This window comes from Myotis nattereri, assembly GCF_964212035.1.
Source record: "Myotis nattereri genome assembly, chromosome: 4".
Taxonomy (NCBI): domain Eukaryota; kingdom Metazoa; phylum Chordata; class Mammalia; order Chiroptera; family Vespertilionidae; genus Myotis; species Myotis nattereri.
The window spans coordinates 5,489,947-5,508,183 of NC_138079.1; the positions used below are offsets into that span (position 1 = coordinate 5,489,947).

Below are 18,237 nucleotides of genomic sequence, written 5' to 3' on the forward strand. Positions count from 1 at the left end.
TACATTGGCTGTTTCAAATCAGAATGCTCTAGGTACCATATAAATATATATATTCTCATAAGTTTAACTTCAATTCAAAGTATTTAGCATTTACATGAAGTTCCACGCACTGAATAAAAGTTCTTAAGAACACAAGTAAAAATACATACAAAGTTACACGAAGTGGGGCAAAAGTAGGTTTCAGCTGTGAGTTTAATACAATAATTAATTAATAATAATACAAAACTGTTTCACATACTCACAACTGTAAACCTACTTTTGCTCCACCTGGTATAATAGTTCTCTGTATATCCTCACACTTCCTACTATCTTCTAGGTTTACTCTCTTATCATTTTCTTACTTGGCACACAAAGATGAATAAACATCATAAAAAAGTCATGAAGGATTAAACAAACTTTGAGTCCCGAAAGAAAAGGACTATGCTCCTTTACCTTGCTTATCAACTTAATTATCTCATTATCTAAAATACAGTGAAGAAACCAGAGGCAGCAGAACAGGTCCCGATGTCACAGAGCACCCACTCCTTTCCAGTGGGAGAGCACACAGCTCATGATTCACCCCATGTCTGTCTATCAAGAGCACACTACAGGCCAGCACTGTGCAATGTGTAAGGTCACCACATCCCACACCAGAGAGTGGGGTGGGAAGACATGGAGTCATAGCTGTTTGACTAAGATCAGAGTCTAGTGATAAAATAATTAAATAAGCAATTTTATGAGTATGAAAGGCATAAAGGGGTTAGGGAAAGGAATCTTTAGAACCAATAGTTCTAAGAGAATCATAATATTCTATAATTTTAATAACATTTTGTAAAAGTTGGAACCACTGTTCTAGATAGAATAAACAGCATGTACAAAGGCTGGGAATCAAGGAAGAACCAAGCAGAAAATTAAAAAGAACATTCTGATTGTCGGGTAGAGAATGGCCTTAAGGGATACAATACTGGAAGCAGGAAAACCATCTGGCATATAAAGTTATGAAAAAATATTTGTGACTTATATGACAAAAAATTACTATCATTAATATAGGGAGAGTGCTTGCAAATCAACAGGAAAATGGAAGAATGCAGAAGAAATGCAATAGGCTGATAAATGCCGGAAAAGATATTCGAGCTCACTAAAAACAATTATGAATTTTAAAATGAGAATGATTTTCTCACAAAATCATAAAAATATGTGGGGAAACCAGCCTCCCTATACACAGTAAAATGTGGGAGGTAATTTAGAAACACCCATCAAAACTTTACACATGCAGACCCTATGAATAATCCATATCGAAGGACACTGCTCCTGTCGAGCTAAATGAGCTTGAAAAAGCATTATTCAAACAGGAATGGGGAGGAGACTGCTGTATAATTTATGATGGACTGATTATTATATAAGAAGCATGAGTAGGCATCAGCCCATCAAAGGAAGGGGCAAGGATAGTCCACACAGAGGGGCAGCATGTACGGAGGCCTTGAAGGAGAAAGGAACAGTTTCAAGGAACCAGGAGTCCAGTGTGGCCTCGGGGACAGGAAGAGTGAGGGCCTGAGAAGCACTGGGCCTGCTGAAGAGTGACTCCAGCAAAGCACTTCTGCTGTCCTCAATGACACTTTATTTTGAGATCAATGAGTAAGGGCTAAACACAGGGTAATGAGATGAGACTTGGGTTTTTAAAAGGTGCCGGAAGCATCATTATATTACAATTTTTCATTACTACGCTGCCTTAAAGTTTTCTTGACTTGTTAGTAAAACTTGAATATGAACTAGTTATATATTTACATCTGAAATATTACATATTTCCTTTACATTCTTTCATCATATTAAACCACAGTAAGTACTGAAACAGTTAACTATGGGTATTTCCTATATTTGTTACAGAAGTGAGTTTCCTTCAAAAGTTTATAGTTTTTACAAAGTGTGGAAGGTATTTGAAATATTAGCTTATTTTCTTCACATAAAATAACATAACTTTGAGCTCTGTCATTACTGTGCCTAATCGATTCTTTACTACGCAGGCCAGACAACATGCATGAAGTCAGGCTAACAGGCAATTTTCAGCAGAAATAAGTAGCTGTTGTTCCCTCTCCCAAATCCGCTTCCTTGAAAAATGACAAAAGGTAGAAGTGACTTCTTTGGCCAGGTAGCAAATACCCTTTGAATAGTTTGACATGGCTTATAAATTTTATTAATGCTTCAAAGAGAATAATACACACACGAATGTAGTATACATTCACTTCAGAGAGAAACATAAAAACACTAAACTGGTCTTTATAAAACTGCGTTTGGAAGATTTTATAGGTAGCTGACAAACATAATCACTAATTATAAAACAACAGGTGACTGACTGTATTCGAACCAGTGTGCTTTCCCTCCAAGTACACGACACATATTCATATTCTTGTTCCATGCTCTACTCTGCACACCTCCACCAGACTGGCCACCCTACACCGCAGGATCATGTCTCCTCCCTGCTTGCAAGGTGCAACGATTCCTCACTGCTTTCAAAATATGGTCTGGCCCTAACTGGTTTGGCTCAGTGGATAGAGCGTCGGCCTGTGGACTCAAGGGTCCCAGGTTCGATTCCGGTCAAGGGCATGTACCTTGGTTGTGGGCACATCCCCCGTAGGGAGTGTGCAGGAGGCAGCTGATCGATGTTTCTCTCTCATTGATGTTTCTAACTCCCTATCCCTCTCCCTTCCTCTCTGTAAAAAAACAAAAACAAAAAAAAACCCAATAAAATATATTTTAGAGGAACAAATGTAATAATCTGAACAATAAAGATTTAATTAAAAAAATATATATATGGTCTGGACTTTTCAGTGTGACAGTCAAGGCCCTGCTACCTGCAACGTGTTTTTCAAACCTTACAAGCTTGATCTAACCAACACAAACCTTACGCTCAATTAATGTGGTTTTAAAACCTCCTGATATCTAACCAGGATGCTGCCAGTTATAGAATATTATACTCATCCTTCCTGGCCCAGCTCATATTTCACGCCTCCTCTGATCACTATTCAGAAGTGAGACCTCTCTATACTAGAGCATTTCCTTTGTATAATTCACATCACATTCACCATCTATAATAATAAAAGCATAATACACTAATTAGACCGCACATCCTTCCGGATGACCTTCCAATACAGCCAGGGCTGTGAGGGAAGCCCGGGTCCTGGGTGCCTGCTGGCAGCCGGGGGAAGGAAGGCCTACTCTTGCACGAATTTCGTGCATTGGGCCTCTAGTATAATATAAAGGACTGTACAGTTCTCCAATGCTGGATAGTTAGTATCCAAATGGAGAATGAAGTAGGAATTAGCTGAAGAGAGTGGAGAAAAGAGCATTGCAAGAGCTTGGGAATAATGTGCTTAAAGAGAAAAGAGGCAATGAATGCAGTGGTTAAGAGTAGGGGTCAGAGGCCTGGGTGGCATGGCTCAGTGGTTGAGTGTCAACCTATGAACCAGGAGGTCATGGTTTGATTCCCTGTCAGGGCACATGCCCAGGTTGTGGGCTCAATCTCCAGTAGGGGGCATGCAGGAGGCAGCCAGTCAATGATTCTCTCTCATCATTGATGTTCCTATCTCTCCCTCTCCTTTCCTCTCTGAAATCAATAAAAATATATTTTAAAAAATAAAGAACAAAATTTAAGTCTAACATCCATCCGTATGCTAACAACAAGAACAACAAACTAACGGTGTATCCAAAAGGAGATGCAGCATGCTGTGGATTGCAAGGTTTAAACTTCTTACCTCCATGACATCTTCTAAAGTCTCTTCTGCATCTGCTTTCTCTGTCATCAATTTGGCTGCCTTAAAATACGTTTTCATCAGTAGATAACCTCTTTTTGCTCCATTCCAGTATGACCGAGGGATTTCCACCAAGCCATACCCCAACAATAACACAAGAAGAAATAGACCCCATGTGTTTGCAGCAGCGATCCCAATCGTCTGAAGCTGGTTCCTAAGAGGACAGAAGCAGAGAGCTGTGATAAATTTCCCAACAAAACAGTAGAATGAAACTAACTAGTGTTAAATAGTTTTTCAGAGAACAATTACCCTAAAGGATGGCTAACATTTTATATGAAAAAATTAGACCTTCAAATCCTCAACTAATAGTGGATGTTATTCCATATTTTTCTTCTTAGTAATATGGATTATTCAGATATTCTTTTTGAGGAATCTATAAAGCACATAATTTGTTGTGTTTCTTGATGAAATGTGTTTACACCTACAACTATGAGATAAAAATTTTATAAAATGGAAATACACACAGAAACAATGTTTCTTACCATTCTAAGTGCAAGTGTGGGTTTACAGCTACATAAATTAGAAATGCTCCAAAAATCAGCAAGTAGGTGCCATAATAGATCGCATTCTCAATCAGTGCGGTTTTGATCTTCCCAGTGATGGAGAACCCTCCTGATCTTGCATATGACTGCATAAAAGGTAAGAGAATCCTAGACAGTTGGAAAAAATATGATTAAAAACACTTGATATGTCTTTGTAATTTCAAATACCAGAAATATGTGAATTTAATTTTGGTGTATAGTTCTTTTCACAAATATGATTTTGAGTAATCATTAATACCAAACAAACTTGAATATTTTTGTAATATTAAATACAGGGGAGAACAGAGCACATTCCTGGCAACAACGGAGGCCACAGTAACCAGCAGAAGATATAACAGTGAGCGATTTATGATGAGTCTAATACAAAGGCTTGAAAGCCTTTATGAAGAGTTTGGACTACATCCAAAGAGTAAAGAGTAACCATTTTCTTGAACTGAAAGGAGACATGATCAAATTTAGTTTCCTAAACACTGATAAGGCTTCAACATGCAGAATGCACTTAAGAGAAACAAAACGGGAACTATTTTTGTGGTAAAGAACAGGAGAGGAGAAGACTCGTTGTCAATACACTGATTTTGAAGTTCCTAGGACACATCCCCAAGGAGCTGCACAGGAAGTAGTTGGCTATCCAGCTTCTTAATTCAGGAGCAGGATTAGAAATACAAATAGATTCAGAGTCCTCACCATATCAACGGTACCGAAGTAACATCAGTACATGAGTTCTGGAAGGGCGAGTATGGAGACTGAGGAGCAAAGGACCGAAGCTGACCCCTGAGCAGTACCTAGTTTTAAAGGAGGGTAGAAAGGCAAGAAGAGGGGAGGCCAGCAAAGGAGACTCAGCAAGAACAGCAGAAAGGCATGAAAGAAAACGAGGAGTATGTGCGGCGCAGAAACCAGGAGGAGCACGTTTTACAGTGGAGGGAAAACAACAGACTCAAATGCTGCCGAGAGGTCAGGAAAATTAAGAAATGTGTGTGTGAGTAGAAAAATGGGGGCAGAAAAGAGCTCAGTGAATTGAGGAAAGAGCAAGCAGTGAGCAAATGGAGGCACTAAATCACACTAATTCATTTAAGAAGTTTGGGCTGGGTAGGATAAACGATGATATATTCATAAAATGGAATATTTTATAGAAATGAAAAAGAATACTAGTACACATCACACAACAGAAAAGAATCTTCCAAATATATAAGCAAAATGAGAGGCAAATGTATACTGTATACTTCTGTTTCTAAGCTCAAAAACAGGCAGAACTCATCCCTGGTGAGGGAAGTCAGAATCATGGTTCTCTTCGGGAGGGTAAGCCTGGGGAGGGGCGGGTATGAGGGAAGCTTCTGGGGAGTTGGTCAATGTTCTTTATTGTCATCTGAGTGCTGGCTACACGGCTGTGTTCACTTTGAAAAAAAGTCAAACCAAACAAAACCTGTGCAGTTTTCTACACTAATTTATACTTCAATTACACAGTCTCCAAAAAAATATAACTGCTGTAAGGAATAAATCATTAAGGTGGAAGACAGAAAGTTGGAGAGGGTTTGAGGAACTTTTTGTTTGTTTGTTTATTTTTTATTTGTTAAAGGTGAGAGAACTGTGCATGCTTTGCCAAGCACAGGTGAGTACAGGTAACAGGAGCTGGAGGGAATGGGTCCGTATTTCAGGAAGAGGGATTAATGTTAAGAGTGGGGAAGGAAGGATGGGGAGAGGAGTGGGTACATTTGTTGGTGAGAAGCTAAAAGAGCTGCCATCTGATGGCTTTTATCTTTACTGTGAGGTTGATAGTAAAGATGGTCAAGGAGAGAAGGCAATGTTTCTAGGATATGAGAGAGTCACAGGGGACAGCAGAGGCTGGAAACGACTGGAAAGATCTGTTGTGAGAAGAGCAAGCAGACTGGAGAAACAAAGGAACAAAGTCTGGCAACGCTGAGGGCCCGGCTGCGTTCACTGAGCATCAATTTACAGGGGCACGACTCTCCCCTGCGGCGTGGGTTTGCTCTTGGATGTTTAAGACCTCTCGCTTTAGAGCTCAGTTGCCTGCCGACTTTTTTAAATGTTCAGTAGGCAGTGAAGTGTGAGTGTGCAGCAGAGCCGAAGGACAAAGCTCTAGCAGGTAGAAAAAAAAGATTTGGAACGCATCGCAGGTCAATGAGACCATGGCTATAATTAGAGCTATGCAGACAGAGTCAGGTAACACGATGACCACATGCGGGACCCTAGGGGACATTAACATTTAGGAAATGGACACAGAAGTGGAGCCCAGGAAGGAAATGCAGAAGGCTGGGCTAAGCAGAGGGTGATGATGGCCTCCCCAAGAGCAGTTTCACACAACAATGGGGCTAGAAACAGAGTGAAATGGATAGAGAAGGCCAAGAGAGAAAGCAATAACTAGAAGGGAATAGTGACAAGGAAAATTATTCTTTCTAGTTCCTATTTATTGTTTGTGTTTTTCTTTTCATTTCTTTTCTTTTCAGATGGGAAAGACTTAAACAAGCAGAAAGGGAAAGGAAAAAAATTTAAGGAAAAAAATAAGTAACATGAGTAAATCCTAAAATATGAAGGTTCAATGAAAAATAATCACTTTTCATTTTACTCTAGCCAATATCTTAAAAATTTTATCCTTCACTACCACTTACCATGTTAAAAACTGCGATGTCCAGTATACTACCCTCCAGAAAATTGGCATGATTCCATCAGGAATGTAACTCCATGGCTTGAAACACGGATGTGGACTGTTTGATAACAATTTAAAGCAAATTAATCATAAATGATGACTAATTAAATGAATTATACAATTAATTTGTATATGGCAAAGTTTATTTGCATTCAGATTTTAAATTACTGACTCTAACTTGTAGATTTTTATATAAAATTCAAAGCTAATTGTCAAACTAAACAGACACACACAACAGGAACAAAACAGTTTGGGACACAATGTTCACCCAATAGACTAATAATGCAACGGTATTTCAGAACAAATGCATTGTGAAATTAAATCTCTGGTATGATTCCTTTAAATACTGATGATTACCTTTAAAATACACACTCACTCCATTTGTGGGGCTGGTTATTTTGGGGAAGGGGAGTGGGGAAGAGAAAGACATTGGGTGTTTAATTCCTGGAAACTGAAATGCTAACTAATCAGTTACTCTGGCATAACTCCTATGGAGACACATGCCAGCATCTATACACCATTCAATTGGAATTTTCTGACGATACGTGTATCTGACCATAGATCAGTGATGGCGAACCTATGGCACACGTGTCAGAGGTGACACGCAAACTCATTTTTTTGGTTAATTTTTCTTTGTTAAATGGCATTTAAATATATAAAATAAATATCAAAAATATAAGGCTTTGTTTTACTATGGTTGCAAATATCAGAGTTAAGTTAGGGTTTTTCAAAATGCTGACTCGCCGAGCTCAAAAGGTTCGCCATCACTGCCATAGATCCTTCCATTAACAGTCTTCCTAGAGTAGACTGTAAGGGTACCCTTTAGTCCCAGGGCTTTCGATATGCACAACTGCTGCTGATCTATGTCCAATTTTTCATGATGCTTCAAAGGCAAGTGCCTACATTTTAAATTTACCCTTATTCGAGTTAGATTTAAAAAATAAAATAAAAGTCACACAAAGAAGCATGCAAATACTCCTTAGAGCATTGGCAAAAAACACAGTCAACATTTATTAGCTTTCACTCTGAGCCAGTGTGCACTTGAACAGTACACTACCCATGCTGCTGGGAGTTAGCCATGTTTAGCCAGTTGTGTAATTCTTTCGGGAAGGTAACTGCTACGAGCAGAAGAGCGCTGACAATTTTCAGTGCAAAAATTAGAAGGCAACACTGAAATCAATGATGAGAAACTAATGTTACGCTAAAATATTTTCCTAAGAAAGCCTGCCATTCTTTGTCTTTTCTATTATGCGATTTCTCTGCTGGATTTTATCTTTTACAATTAAATGTGTTTTTGTCCTATGAGCCACCATCTACTTTAATACTGGCCACATGTTTTTAGATTCTCTTCAATAGTGTATCTTGTGGGTTGAAAAAAGTATGCAATACAGGCATAAACATATACATCTCTCCTACCTTCCACATAATTTTCTCAATAAGACCCATTTGTAAAAACATGTTTAACATTTTTTGAAATAAAAAATTCATCTTAGAGTTGAAGGTAAACATACACACACATACACAAAAAGACACTAGTTTTTTTGCTTGGAAAATTAATATGAATTCAATAAAACCTTTTGATAATTTGAATTTTATTCATTTTCAGTCTAAAACTCCAATGATTTCAAATGATGTGCTATATGAAAGAAATATCCCACATATAGAATTACCTTCTTGTCCTTTAATACTCGACCTTGCATATTAGGCAAAAGAGAAAATGCATGCCCCATTTTTTAGAACCGAGAGCAGCTGAGATGAAAAATAGCTTTTGGAAATCACATTCTAAAAGGGGCTGAAGCCGGAATAAAAAATCAGGCCTTCTCTGAGTTTCTCATTAGCATCTACTGAAAGGCCTTGTGCACAACAATAAACATTTACAATTGATGTGACATTTAAATTTAAGCAAAATACGACGTAAATAAAAGTCTACCAGCAAAGGATGGTGGTGGGAGGAGGGGGTGAGTAAAGAATGAGAATAAACTTTTATAAATGTAAAATACAGATGGTAAACACTAACAATTTTTGAACAATTTGCCTTCTACAATATGTAAGGAAGAAAGCAAGGAAAGAAGGGAGGGAGGGAGGGAGGGCGGTAGAAAGGGAAGGAGAGAAAAAGAAAGAATACCTGGGAGCTGGGGTGGCCGTGGCGTACACGCCTGTGATGTTGCTGTTCTCAGGGGGGCTTGAGTTGGCAGCGGCATGCTTGCACCGGTTGTATATTGTCTAAAGCAACAAATACATGGTTTAAAAATGAAAATCAAAAGGTTACCACGAACTTCCGGGATATTGGAGTGTACTAACCTATCTACCCAAATGATCTCCCTGGCTAGGCTTTTTAGTGATCGAATTCACATAACGTTTAAATTGAAAATAAGTATAACCTTACATAATTTAGTAGTCTTGGCTCTAACATCTCTCAAACAGGCTGTATGATTACAATTGTCTTTTAAATTGTGAAAATCAGCTTCACCTCTTACCGTACTAACGTCCAGAGGCAGAATGAAGACAATAAGAAAGCAGAGATACCAAGCTAGCAGTGTTCCGACAATTACAAGTCTGTGCTGCTTCTTAAAGTCTCCATATCGATGAAGTAGAAATAATGCCAGAAAAAAAACAAAAACAATCTCGAGTCCCAAGGCTGCACCACTCATTATTGAACGTTCACTCCGACTAACCGAAGTAACTCAGTACAGGGCTGGATCATATCTGTAAACTGAGAAAAATAAATAAATAAGTGCAGTATTAACATAGGGCACAACCACTTAAAATTTCCTAAATACTGTTTATTAATGCATGAGTACATTCTCTGGAAAACTGCCAGGCTTTACAATGGACTACGAATAAGGTAGAAAGGATAATTCCTACTCTCAAGTTCTTATATCTTACTTTTAAAGCATATCTTGAAATTTCACATAAGTTCTATCTTCAAGAAAAAAGATATTTTAACAAAATTTACATTAGTTCTAAAAACATTACAAACTAAGAATACTAGCTATGAAGTTTCAATACAGTGTCATTTGGAGCTTACTGCTTAATGTTGTAAGTCCTAATAGAGAATTTTATACGAATTTACTACTGATCCTAGGGAGTTAGATATTTTATAAAATAAAGTTTTCCAAGTCATCCAAACCCATTTTCTAAAAGAGGGAGAGAAAGAAAGAGAGATGAAGAGAGACTATTTGAAAGTAACATTTCTTTTGTTTGAAACAGTATTTTTCTTTATTGCTAATCTTATCTAAAAACTTTCAGAACTTGAAATTCTTAATTCCTTTACTGCTTCACAAAATATACTTACCACTTTCCATATCTATATAAATCTTATTTTCTTTTTAAAAAGTTACTTTACTTATTTTATATGCTTAAAAACTTATCAATGACTATTGAACAATCATACATTAAAATTATTTTTATTATAAATGCTGATGATAATAAGCAAATAGTTTAGTTAATAGAGATAAGCAAATAGTTTATCTGCTATCTATTTACTCATAAAATAATTTACCTTGCCCGGCCAGTGTTGCTCAATGGTTGAGCATCAACCCATCAATCAAGAGGTCACATTCCTGGTCAGGGCACATGCCAGGGTTCTGGGCTGGATCCCCAGTAGGGGGTGTGCAGGGAGCAGCCAATCAATGATTCTCTCTCATCATTGATGTTTCTATCTCTCCCTCTCCCTTCCTTTCTGAAATCAATAAAAAAAATATTTTTAAAAAATAATAAAATAAAATAATTTACCTTTACTAACTGAAGGCAATATGTACTTTTCACCTTTGTAAAATCAATGCTAGGAATTTTTGTTTGTCTATGGACTAACTAAATATTCCAAGGAATTGATTAATTCATTAATTAACATAGAAAAAAGATTGTGATGTCACCCACCAAAAGATAATAAGGCAGAATTAATAAAATACTTCAAATCAACAAACATCTCCAACCAAAACTAGTTATAAAAAGAACAAAGAACGTTTGGGTACTTTACAAGCTAAACTTAAATCTATGTGAAAAAATCATAAAAACATAAAAGTGATATTTAATAAACTATTTTCTTATTTCTTTATATTGTTGAAGTAGTTTCTTTCTATTCCTCTGTGCATTTCAACCAAATTTTCATTTTTCTTAAATATCTAAAATTGTAACTCTTTTGTCACTATCATCATATCCTGCTATATTTTTATACTAAGCACTTATCCACCTGATGTAACATATATTCTTTATATTTATTGTCTCCTTATAAGCCCTCTCTCTTCCCCCTCCCCACTCATACACAGATTCTATGAGAGCACAGACTTTGACAATTTTATTCAGTACTATATCCCAAGTCTCTAATATAGTGTCTGGCATGTAGTAAATATTAAAAAATATTTGTTGAATGAATAAATGAATAAAAAACATCACTAGCCCTGACCGGTTTGGCTCAGTGGATAGAGCATCGGCCTGCGGACTGAAGGGTCCCAGGTTCGATTCCGGTCAAGGGCATGTACCTTGGGTGCAGGCATATCCCCAGTGGGAGGTGTGCAGGAGGCAGCTGATCGATGTTTCTCTCTCACCGATGTTTCCAACTCTCTGTTCCTCTCCCTTCCTCTCTGTAAAAAAATCAATGAAATATATTAAAAAAAACACACATCACTATTTACTTTAGTATATACACTTTTTATTACTGCTGACTTCAAAGGCAATGTAAAACTTGTTTTGGTCTCCAAAATTGATTTTATAAATACTTATTACAACTCAAAAGGCTTAAAAATCTATTCATTACTACTATTCAAAATTTCAAAATCAAAAAATGTACACCAGTACAATAAAAATAAGTCAGATCTTATTTTTAAGCCAAGAATAGATTAAATGGTTGGTTAGGCAATATCTCAACGTAGGCTGTGCTGATGAAACCATAACCATCTTCAAGATCCAGCTTTCAAAAAATTGTAATTCAATGTGAATCTAACATAATTATTACCTGAAAATTTCCTTAGGGTTTGACAGATATTTATTTGCCTGAAATTGTCCAGTGCAAGGAATATAACAATCATAGAAAAAAAGACTCACTATCAGAGATTATCAAGGAAATGCTAAATAAAGTATGGCAGAATCAAATAGAATATTACTGAAGTATAAGAAATGCTTGTTAAGATTATTTAATAACCTTAGAAAATTACCATAACATTAACTGAGAAACTAGATCCACACATTTTTACATAACATGCATAAAAATGATAAGGCAATGAAATATATGCAGATTTCAATAATAGGTGGTAAGATGAAGGGCATAAACAAACAACAAAACCACAGTTATAAACACAGAACTTGCTAATATTTTTTTACTATGACTGCTTTTTTAGTCTGTTTCATCACCAGCATTTTATGTTATGGACGAATACACAGAATTACGAATCTTTTATTCTAGTAATAAAGAAATGATCTGTTTCATCTCTTCCCATAGTCGTTACCTGAGTCTCCTACTGCTGCTGTGAACAATCACTGACTCCTGGCTTGCAACAACACACCTACCTCACAGTTTATGTGGGTCAGATATCTAGGCACAATGTGGCTCAACTGAGTTCTCCAACTTGAAATGAAGGTGTCAGCAGGTTTGTGTTCCTCTCGGGAGACTAGGGAAGAATCCATTCCTCAGTTCATTCAGGCTGCTGGCAAATTCCGTTTATGGTTACAGAACGGAGATCCTTTCGGGCTGTCAGTTGGCATCTGCCCTGAGCTCTCGAGATCTCATTCCAGCCTTTGCATGTGGCCCGTATCTGAGCCAGCAAAAAACACTCCTCAAGTCCTTCTCACTCTAGGAATCTGACTTCCTCTTCCGCCCTCAGCTGGGAGAAAGCTCTGCTTTTAAAGGCTCGTCTGACCTCCCTGGGCTCGCCTACTTCCAGGGACTTCGGTAGCGCTATCCTTCGGGGTCTATTACTGTTTACCACAGCATCTTCCTGCTCAGGGTGAACGCCTGTTGCCTTGTTATGACACAAGGTTCGGCCTGGTCCCATGAAATTGGAGGTAGGAACTGGGTTTTCCCTAACCTGTGATGAGGAAAATACTAGTTTTAAAGTCTGTATCTTGACCTTGTGCCTAAATTCAAGTGAGGGATTATTTTTTGCAGTCCAGAATTATAGCACTTTCTAAGGTTCCTTATGAATTCCTGTAGCCTGTCTTTATTATTTCAGCTGAATAACTTCCTGCTCAAAGCTAGGGATACCTCCTTATTCTCCACCTGATATAGTTATTTGCATATTAAATTCATAAAATAACTTCATTAAAATCTAATAAACAGATTGGTCAACTCCAGTTTGGCTTATTAAAAAATAAACCCTCATTGCCAGGAAGGGCAGCAATTTGTCAATATGTATCAAAGACCTTAAAAAAGATATATACCCTTCATTCTAGCAATTCCTCTTCGAATAACTTAAAGAAAAACCAAATGGGAACAAAAATGTATATACAATGTTACTTTCTACAGCAGTGAAAACATAGCCCTGCCAGTGTGGCTCAATGGTTCAGCATCGACCTGTGAACCAGGAGGTCAGGGTTCAATTCCCAGTCAAGGCACATGTCTGGCTTGATCCCCTCTCCCTTCGTCTCTACATCAATAAAAATATCTTTTTAATTAATAGAAATTAAAACATAGAAACAATTTAAGTGTTTGTACTAAATAGTCCAGGAAGTCTTAAAAATATCCATTAGCCTCATCGTGGTCCATTGCCTTTTTGAGAAAAACAGGAAGGGTTTCATAAATCATTAACCCTGCTAACTTGGCATGACTGATGGGAGCAGAGGTCTGTGCCTGGATCAAGGACTGCCTACCAGAACCGCTCCACTGCGGACAGTGACTGAAGGAGCCCACCAGATCCCACAGCCTAGAAGAAAAGGAGGCTCAGAGAGACACTGCAGAGATGTCAAAAGGGACCTGGGTGGGATCTGAGGGAGAATATATACCAGAAACACACATATATGCATGGACAAATATACATCAAAATGCTAACAGTAGTTGTCACAAAGTAGTAAAGAGATGACTTCTACTGTATTCTTTGTGCTTTCTTACGGGTTTTTAATTTTACATCATGAATATGTATTATTTTAACATTTCAAAATAACTTAAAAATCGATATAGTAACATGAAGATAAAACATATGGCAACTAGAAAATAAAAAATTTTGCTGCAGCACTATTACGTGCCTAAAATTACAACTACTTTAAAATACAAATGTTTTATTATACCATGGTAAACCAACTCTAATAATAACTGTAACTTTATGCAAATGAAACTGTTAACCGTGACCAGGTGGCTCAGTTGGTTGGAGCATCATGCTCTACACCAAAAGGTTTCAGGTTCGATTTCCGGTCAGGGCACATACCTAGGTTGCCGGTTCAATCCCTGGTCGGATGCATACAGGAGGCAACTGACCGATGTTTCTCTCTCTCTCTCTCAAATCAATAAAAACATATTCCCAGGTGAGAATTAAAAGGAAAAAAGAAAAGAAACTGTCAAATGAGGATAATCATCTCACAAGAGTTGCTATGAAGATCAAATGAGATATAAAAGTAAAACACCAAGTAGGAGTTCCAGACACAGATTAGGTCTTCAATATATTCGTGTTACTAATCTCCACCTCCTTCATATCAAGTGCTTCTAGAACCTAACTAGCTGCCTCAAAGGTCTCAAAGCATAAGCTTGACCCTATGTGCTTTCTCTCTCACACAAAAAAACTATGCTTTTTTGCTTCACATTCGCTGTGGTTATCACAGCCTGGGCCCATCCTCATTCCTTTCAAATAAAAACTGATCTTCACTCAAGAAATTGCTCCCCTTGCCTCACGTGACAAACTGGGAGTATGTCAGTAGGTCTGCAAGGTAGCCCAAACACCCCTTGGTGGGACCCTGTGGACAGTGACAGAACGCCTCTCAGAGCCATGTCGAGCAGGTGCACTGTATACCAATGTCACATAGGAAGATAATGCCATTCTTCTGTGAATATGCGCAAAATAGAGTAGATCAAAACGGATCATTTGCTGAACTGTACACAGGTGCAAAAATAAACTCAAAGGCAAAAGACGAAATATGCCTCTGACCACAAAATTGGTCCTTCTAATATTAATGAATATAATAAAAATGACAAAAATAAAAGAAAATGCTCAAATTTGAAGGCAAATCCAAATTCAGTCCCATCTGATTAGAAATTTAAAAAAAGAGACTTAAAGCTGTCATTGGATGGCATTAACACCACAGCAGCAAAAGTAGATTTTACTCAAACTCAAAATGCTAATTCATTCATTCAATCAAATTTAAGTTCCTGATATGTATGCACAGTCTACCTTTCAAAATACCAGTCCTGAAAGTCTTCAACATTTAAAATCCAAATAGGTCTTTTACCAACCAAGATACTATGTACAATATTTCTTTCAAATGCCTTTCATAATTAGCATGTTAATGTTACTGACTTGGAGTACTGTTCCCTAAGTACTTTATGGTTGGTGATGATTTTCCAGGCTAAATACACTTTAAGTGAAACATTTAGAGGTTAAGACAATTTTAAAATTTGAAGCATTCCAAATATTTTTTAAAAAGAGAGATAAGGAAAGGAAGGAAGGAAGGAAGGAAGGAAGGAAGGAAGGAAGGAAGGAAGGAAGGAAGGAGAGATTGAGGAAGGGAGGATTGGTAGCAACTGAACACAAAACTTTTATCAAAATCTAAGATCCTAAAACTGAATGAAAACTTTCCAACTAGAACCCAAGGATTCATCAGAATCGGACTGCGTAACCTTAAATATGTATCTCTACTCAGCTATGTGAACTAAGTAGGAGCCACCTCAAGATCCTAATAATGAAAAGGAACTAGAACCAGAAGTGCAAGGAATGCAAGTGAACAATTCTCTACCCCCAACCAAAGTTTTCATTTCCAAAGGTAAACATTATTCTCATGTTTAAAGATCCCAGGTATGGGGAGAATTCAGCTTAGAATACAAATAGAATATAAGAGAATGTCACTCCCACTTTAAAATGTGAAAGAGTCGTAACTGAGTTGGCAAACCAACCAGGTGAATTGAATTCCAAAGTGTGCAAGCCATCTGAAGGTGGATGGACACATAAAAACTGCTTCACCTTCGAAAGGCCTGAGGAGGCAGCAACATTGTGAGCAGGTAAGAGGAAAACAAAGGAACTGTAATGGATTCTTAGAGACTTAAGTAAAGAGATCGGAGGACTTACTTTGATAATTAAAGAATGAGCCTTAGAATCCTCCCTAATAACAAAATATTTTTTTTAAAAAAAGGAGGAGTTAACATGTAGTGTGTTTGGACAATTGAATGAAACCTCATGGCTCAGTAAGAAAGGATGTCAGTAGCCTTGTCTAATAAAGAAGAAAAATGGCAGAGGTCAGCGCTGGGATTCAAACCCAGGCATCCTGACTACGGAGCCTCGCTCACAATTAGGGTACTACACATTCTCTTCTCCAGTGCAGACGTATCTTCTGAATGCAACTTAAACTGTTTAAATAATTCATTTTGCTCAGTTTTCATAGTGAACCAATTACAGGCATTCCCTATGAGTTACTCCCTTAGATATATCAAAGTAGATGCTAAGAAAGCCACGTTTAATATAGAATTCAACTAAGCCTTTCCACCTCGCAGGTAATGCTGCCATTACCTAAGGATGACATGACTCTAATCTACATGGGAAAAGTAGAAAACAGAACAAACTAAATCGGGAAAGAACCCTTCTTAATCTTTTGTTTCCTCTAAGCTAAAGAACATTAAAAAAAAAAACACTAAAAGAATCTTAAGATTTACCTCATGCTGTGATGGAGCTAAGGAAAAAAGCACACCGGTCTTCTATTTCAATAGAATCTTTTTTCATATTTGATGTTCAAGAACACCAATACACTACTAAATACTAAATACAGGTACACCTTAGAGCAGCGGTTCTCAACCTTCCTCATGCCGCGACCCTTTAATACAGTTCCTCATGTTGTGGTGACCCCCAACCATAAAATTATTTTCGTTGCTATTTCATAACTGTAATTTTGCTACTGTTATGAATCGTCATGTAAATATCTGATATGCAGGATGTATTTTCATTGTTACAAATTGAACATAATTAAAGCATAGTGATTAATCACAAAAACAATATGTAATTATATATGTGTTTTCCGATGGTCTTAGGCGACCCCTGTGAAAGGGTGGTTCGAACCCCAAAGGGGTCGTAACCCACAAGTTGAGAACCGCTGCCTTAGAGTCAAGTGTAATTTCCAGTCCTTGTTGGCCCCTCCTGTGCACTGATCTTGTAACTATGTTCTTCCCTCTTTGTCTGATAAACACATTACCAATTTACAAAGTCACTTTGTATTCTATCGGAAGCTTCCACAGAGGGCCAGAAGTTACTCACTCTACGTCATTTTTAGATATGAGAGAAAATTATAATTCATTTGTCCTAGATACCGATCTAGTAATTCTAGTTGTGGAAAGATGGTGTAGCTGTCTCACTGAAGTGGGACAACGGGTGTGTTGAGTAAGATTAGAGGAATAGCTCTAGCCGGTTTGGCTCAGTGGATGGAGCTTCGGCCTGCGAACTGAGGGGTCCCAGGTTTGATTCCGGTCAAGGGCACATGCCCGGGTTGTGGGCTCGATCCCTACTAGTCGACTTGCAGGAGGCAGCCAATCCATGATTCTCTCTCATCATGGATGTTTCTATCTCTCTCTCCTTCTTCCTTCCTCTTTGAAATCAATAAAATTAAAAAAAAAAAAAAAGATTAGAGGAATAGCCCTGGCTGGTTTGGCTCAGTGGATGGAGCGTCGGCTTGCGGATTGAAGGGTCCTGGGTTTGACTCTGGTCAAGGGGCACATGCCCGGGTTGTGGGCTCCATCCCCAGTGCGGGGTATGCAGGAGGCAGCCAATTGATGATTCTCTTATCATTGATGTTTCTATCTCTCTCCACCTCTCCCTTCCTCTCAGAAATCAATAAAAAAAATAAGATTAGAGGAATAAAATTAATCAGGACAATAAAATAATCCACAGCAGTTGCAATCACAATGCAGATCTTGAAACCAGCAGACATCAATCTGTGCCTAGGTAGTAATCTCAAGTCTTCAATGGATACAATTCCTTCTACGAAATAGAATCACGTGTACCAATTTAAACTTTTATTTAACATATATAGAGAATAGCCATGATTAGAAGGAATGCAGAGGAAAAAAAGTATTCCCATTTTTAGCAAGCTAAAGTATTTCTGTTACCAGGGCAAAATACTAGTGAAA

At 37.7% G+C, this 18,237-nt stretch overlaps 1 protein-coding gene across 2 annotated transcripts in view; it reads right to left on the reverse strand.

Annotated features, from left to right (window-relative positions):
* The window catches only part of LMBRD2 (LMBR1 domain containing 2), a 43,160-nt gene that overhangs the window by 23,176 nt on the left and 1,747 nt on the right, over positions 1-18,237 (reverse strand). For both annotated transcript variants that reach the window (XM_081089406.1, XM_081089405.1), the window contains exons 2-6: positions 9,467-9,702; positions 9,115-9,212; positions 6,952-7,047; positions 4,268-4,435; positions 3,729-3,939 (exon numbers count right to left, since the gene is read on the reverse strand). In XM_081089406.1, the coding sequence (XP_080945532.1) occupies positions 3,729-3,939; positions 4,268-4,435; positions 6,952-7,047; positions 9,115-9,212; positions 9,467-9,640 (747 nt within the window). In that variant the 5' untranslated portion in view covers positions 9,641-9,702. The remainder of the gene's footprint in view (positions 1-3,728; positions 3,940-4,267; positions 4,436-6,951; positions 7,048-9,114; positions 9,213-9,466; positions 9,703-18,237) is intronic.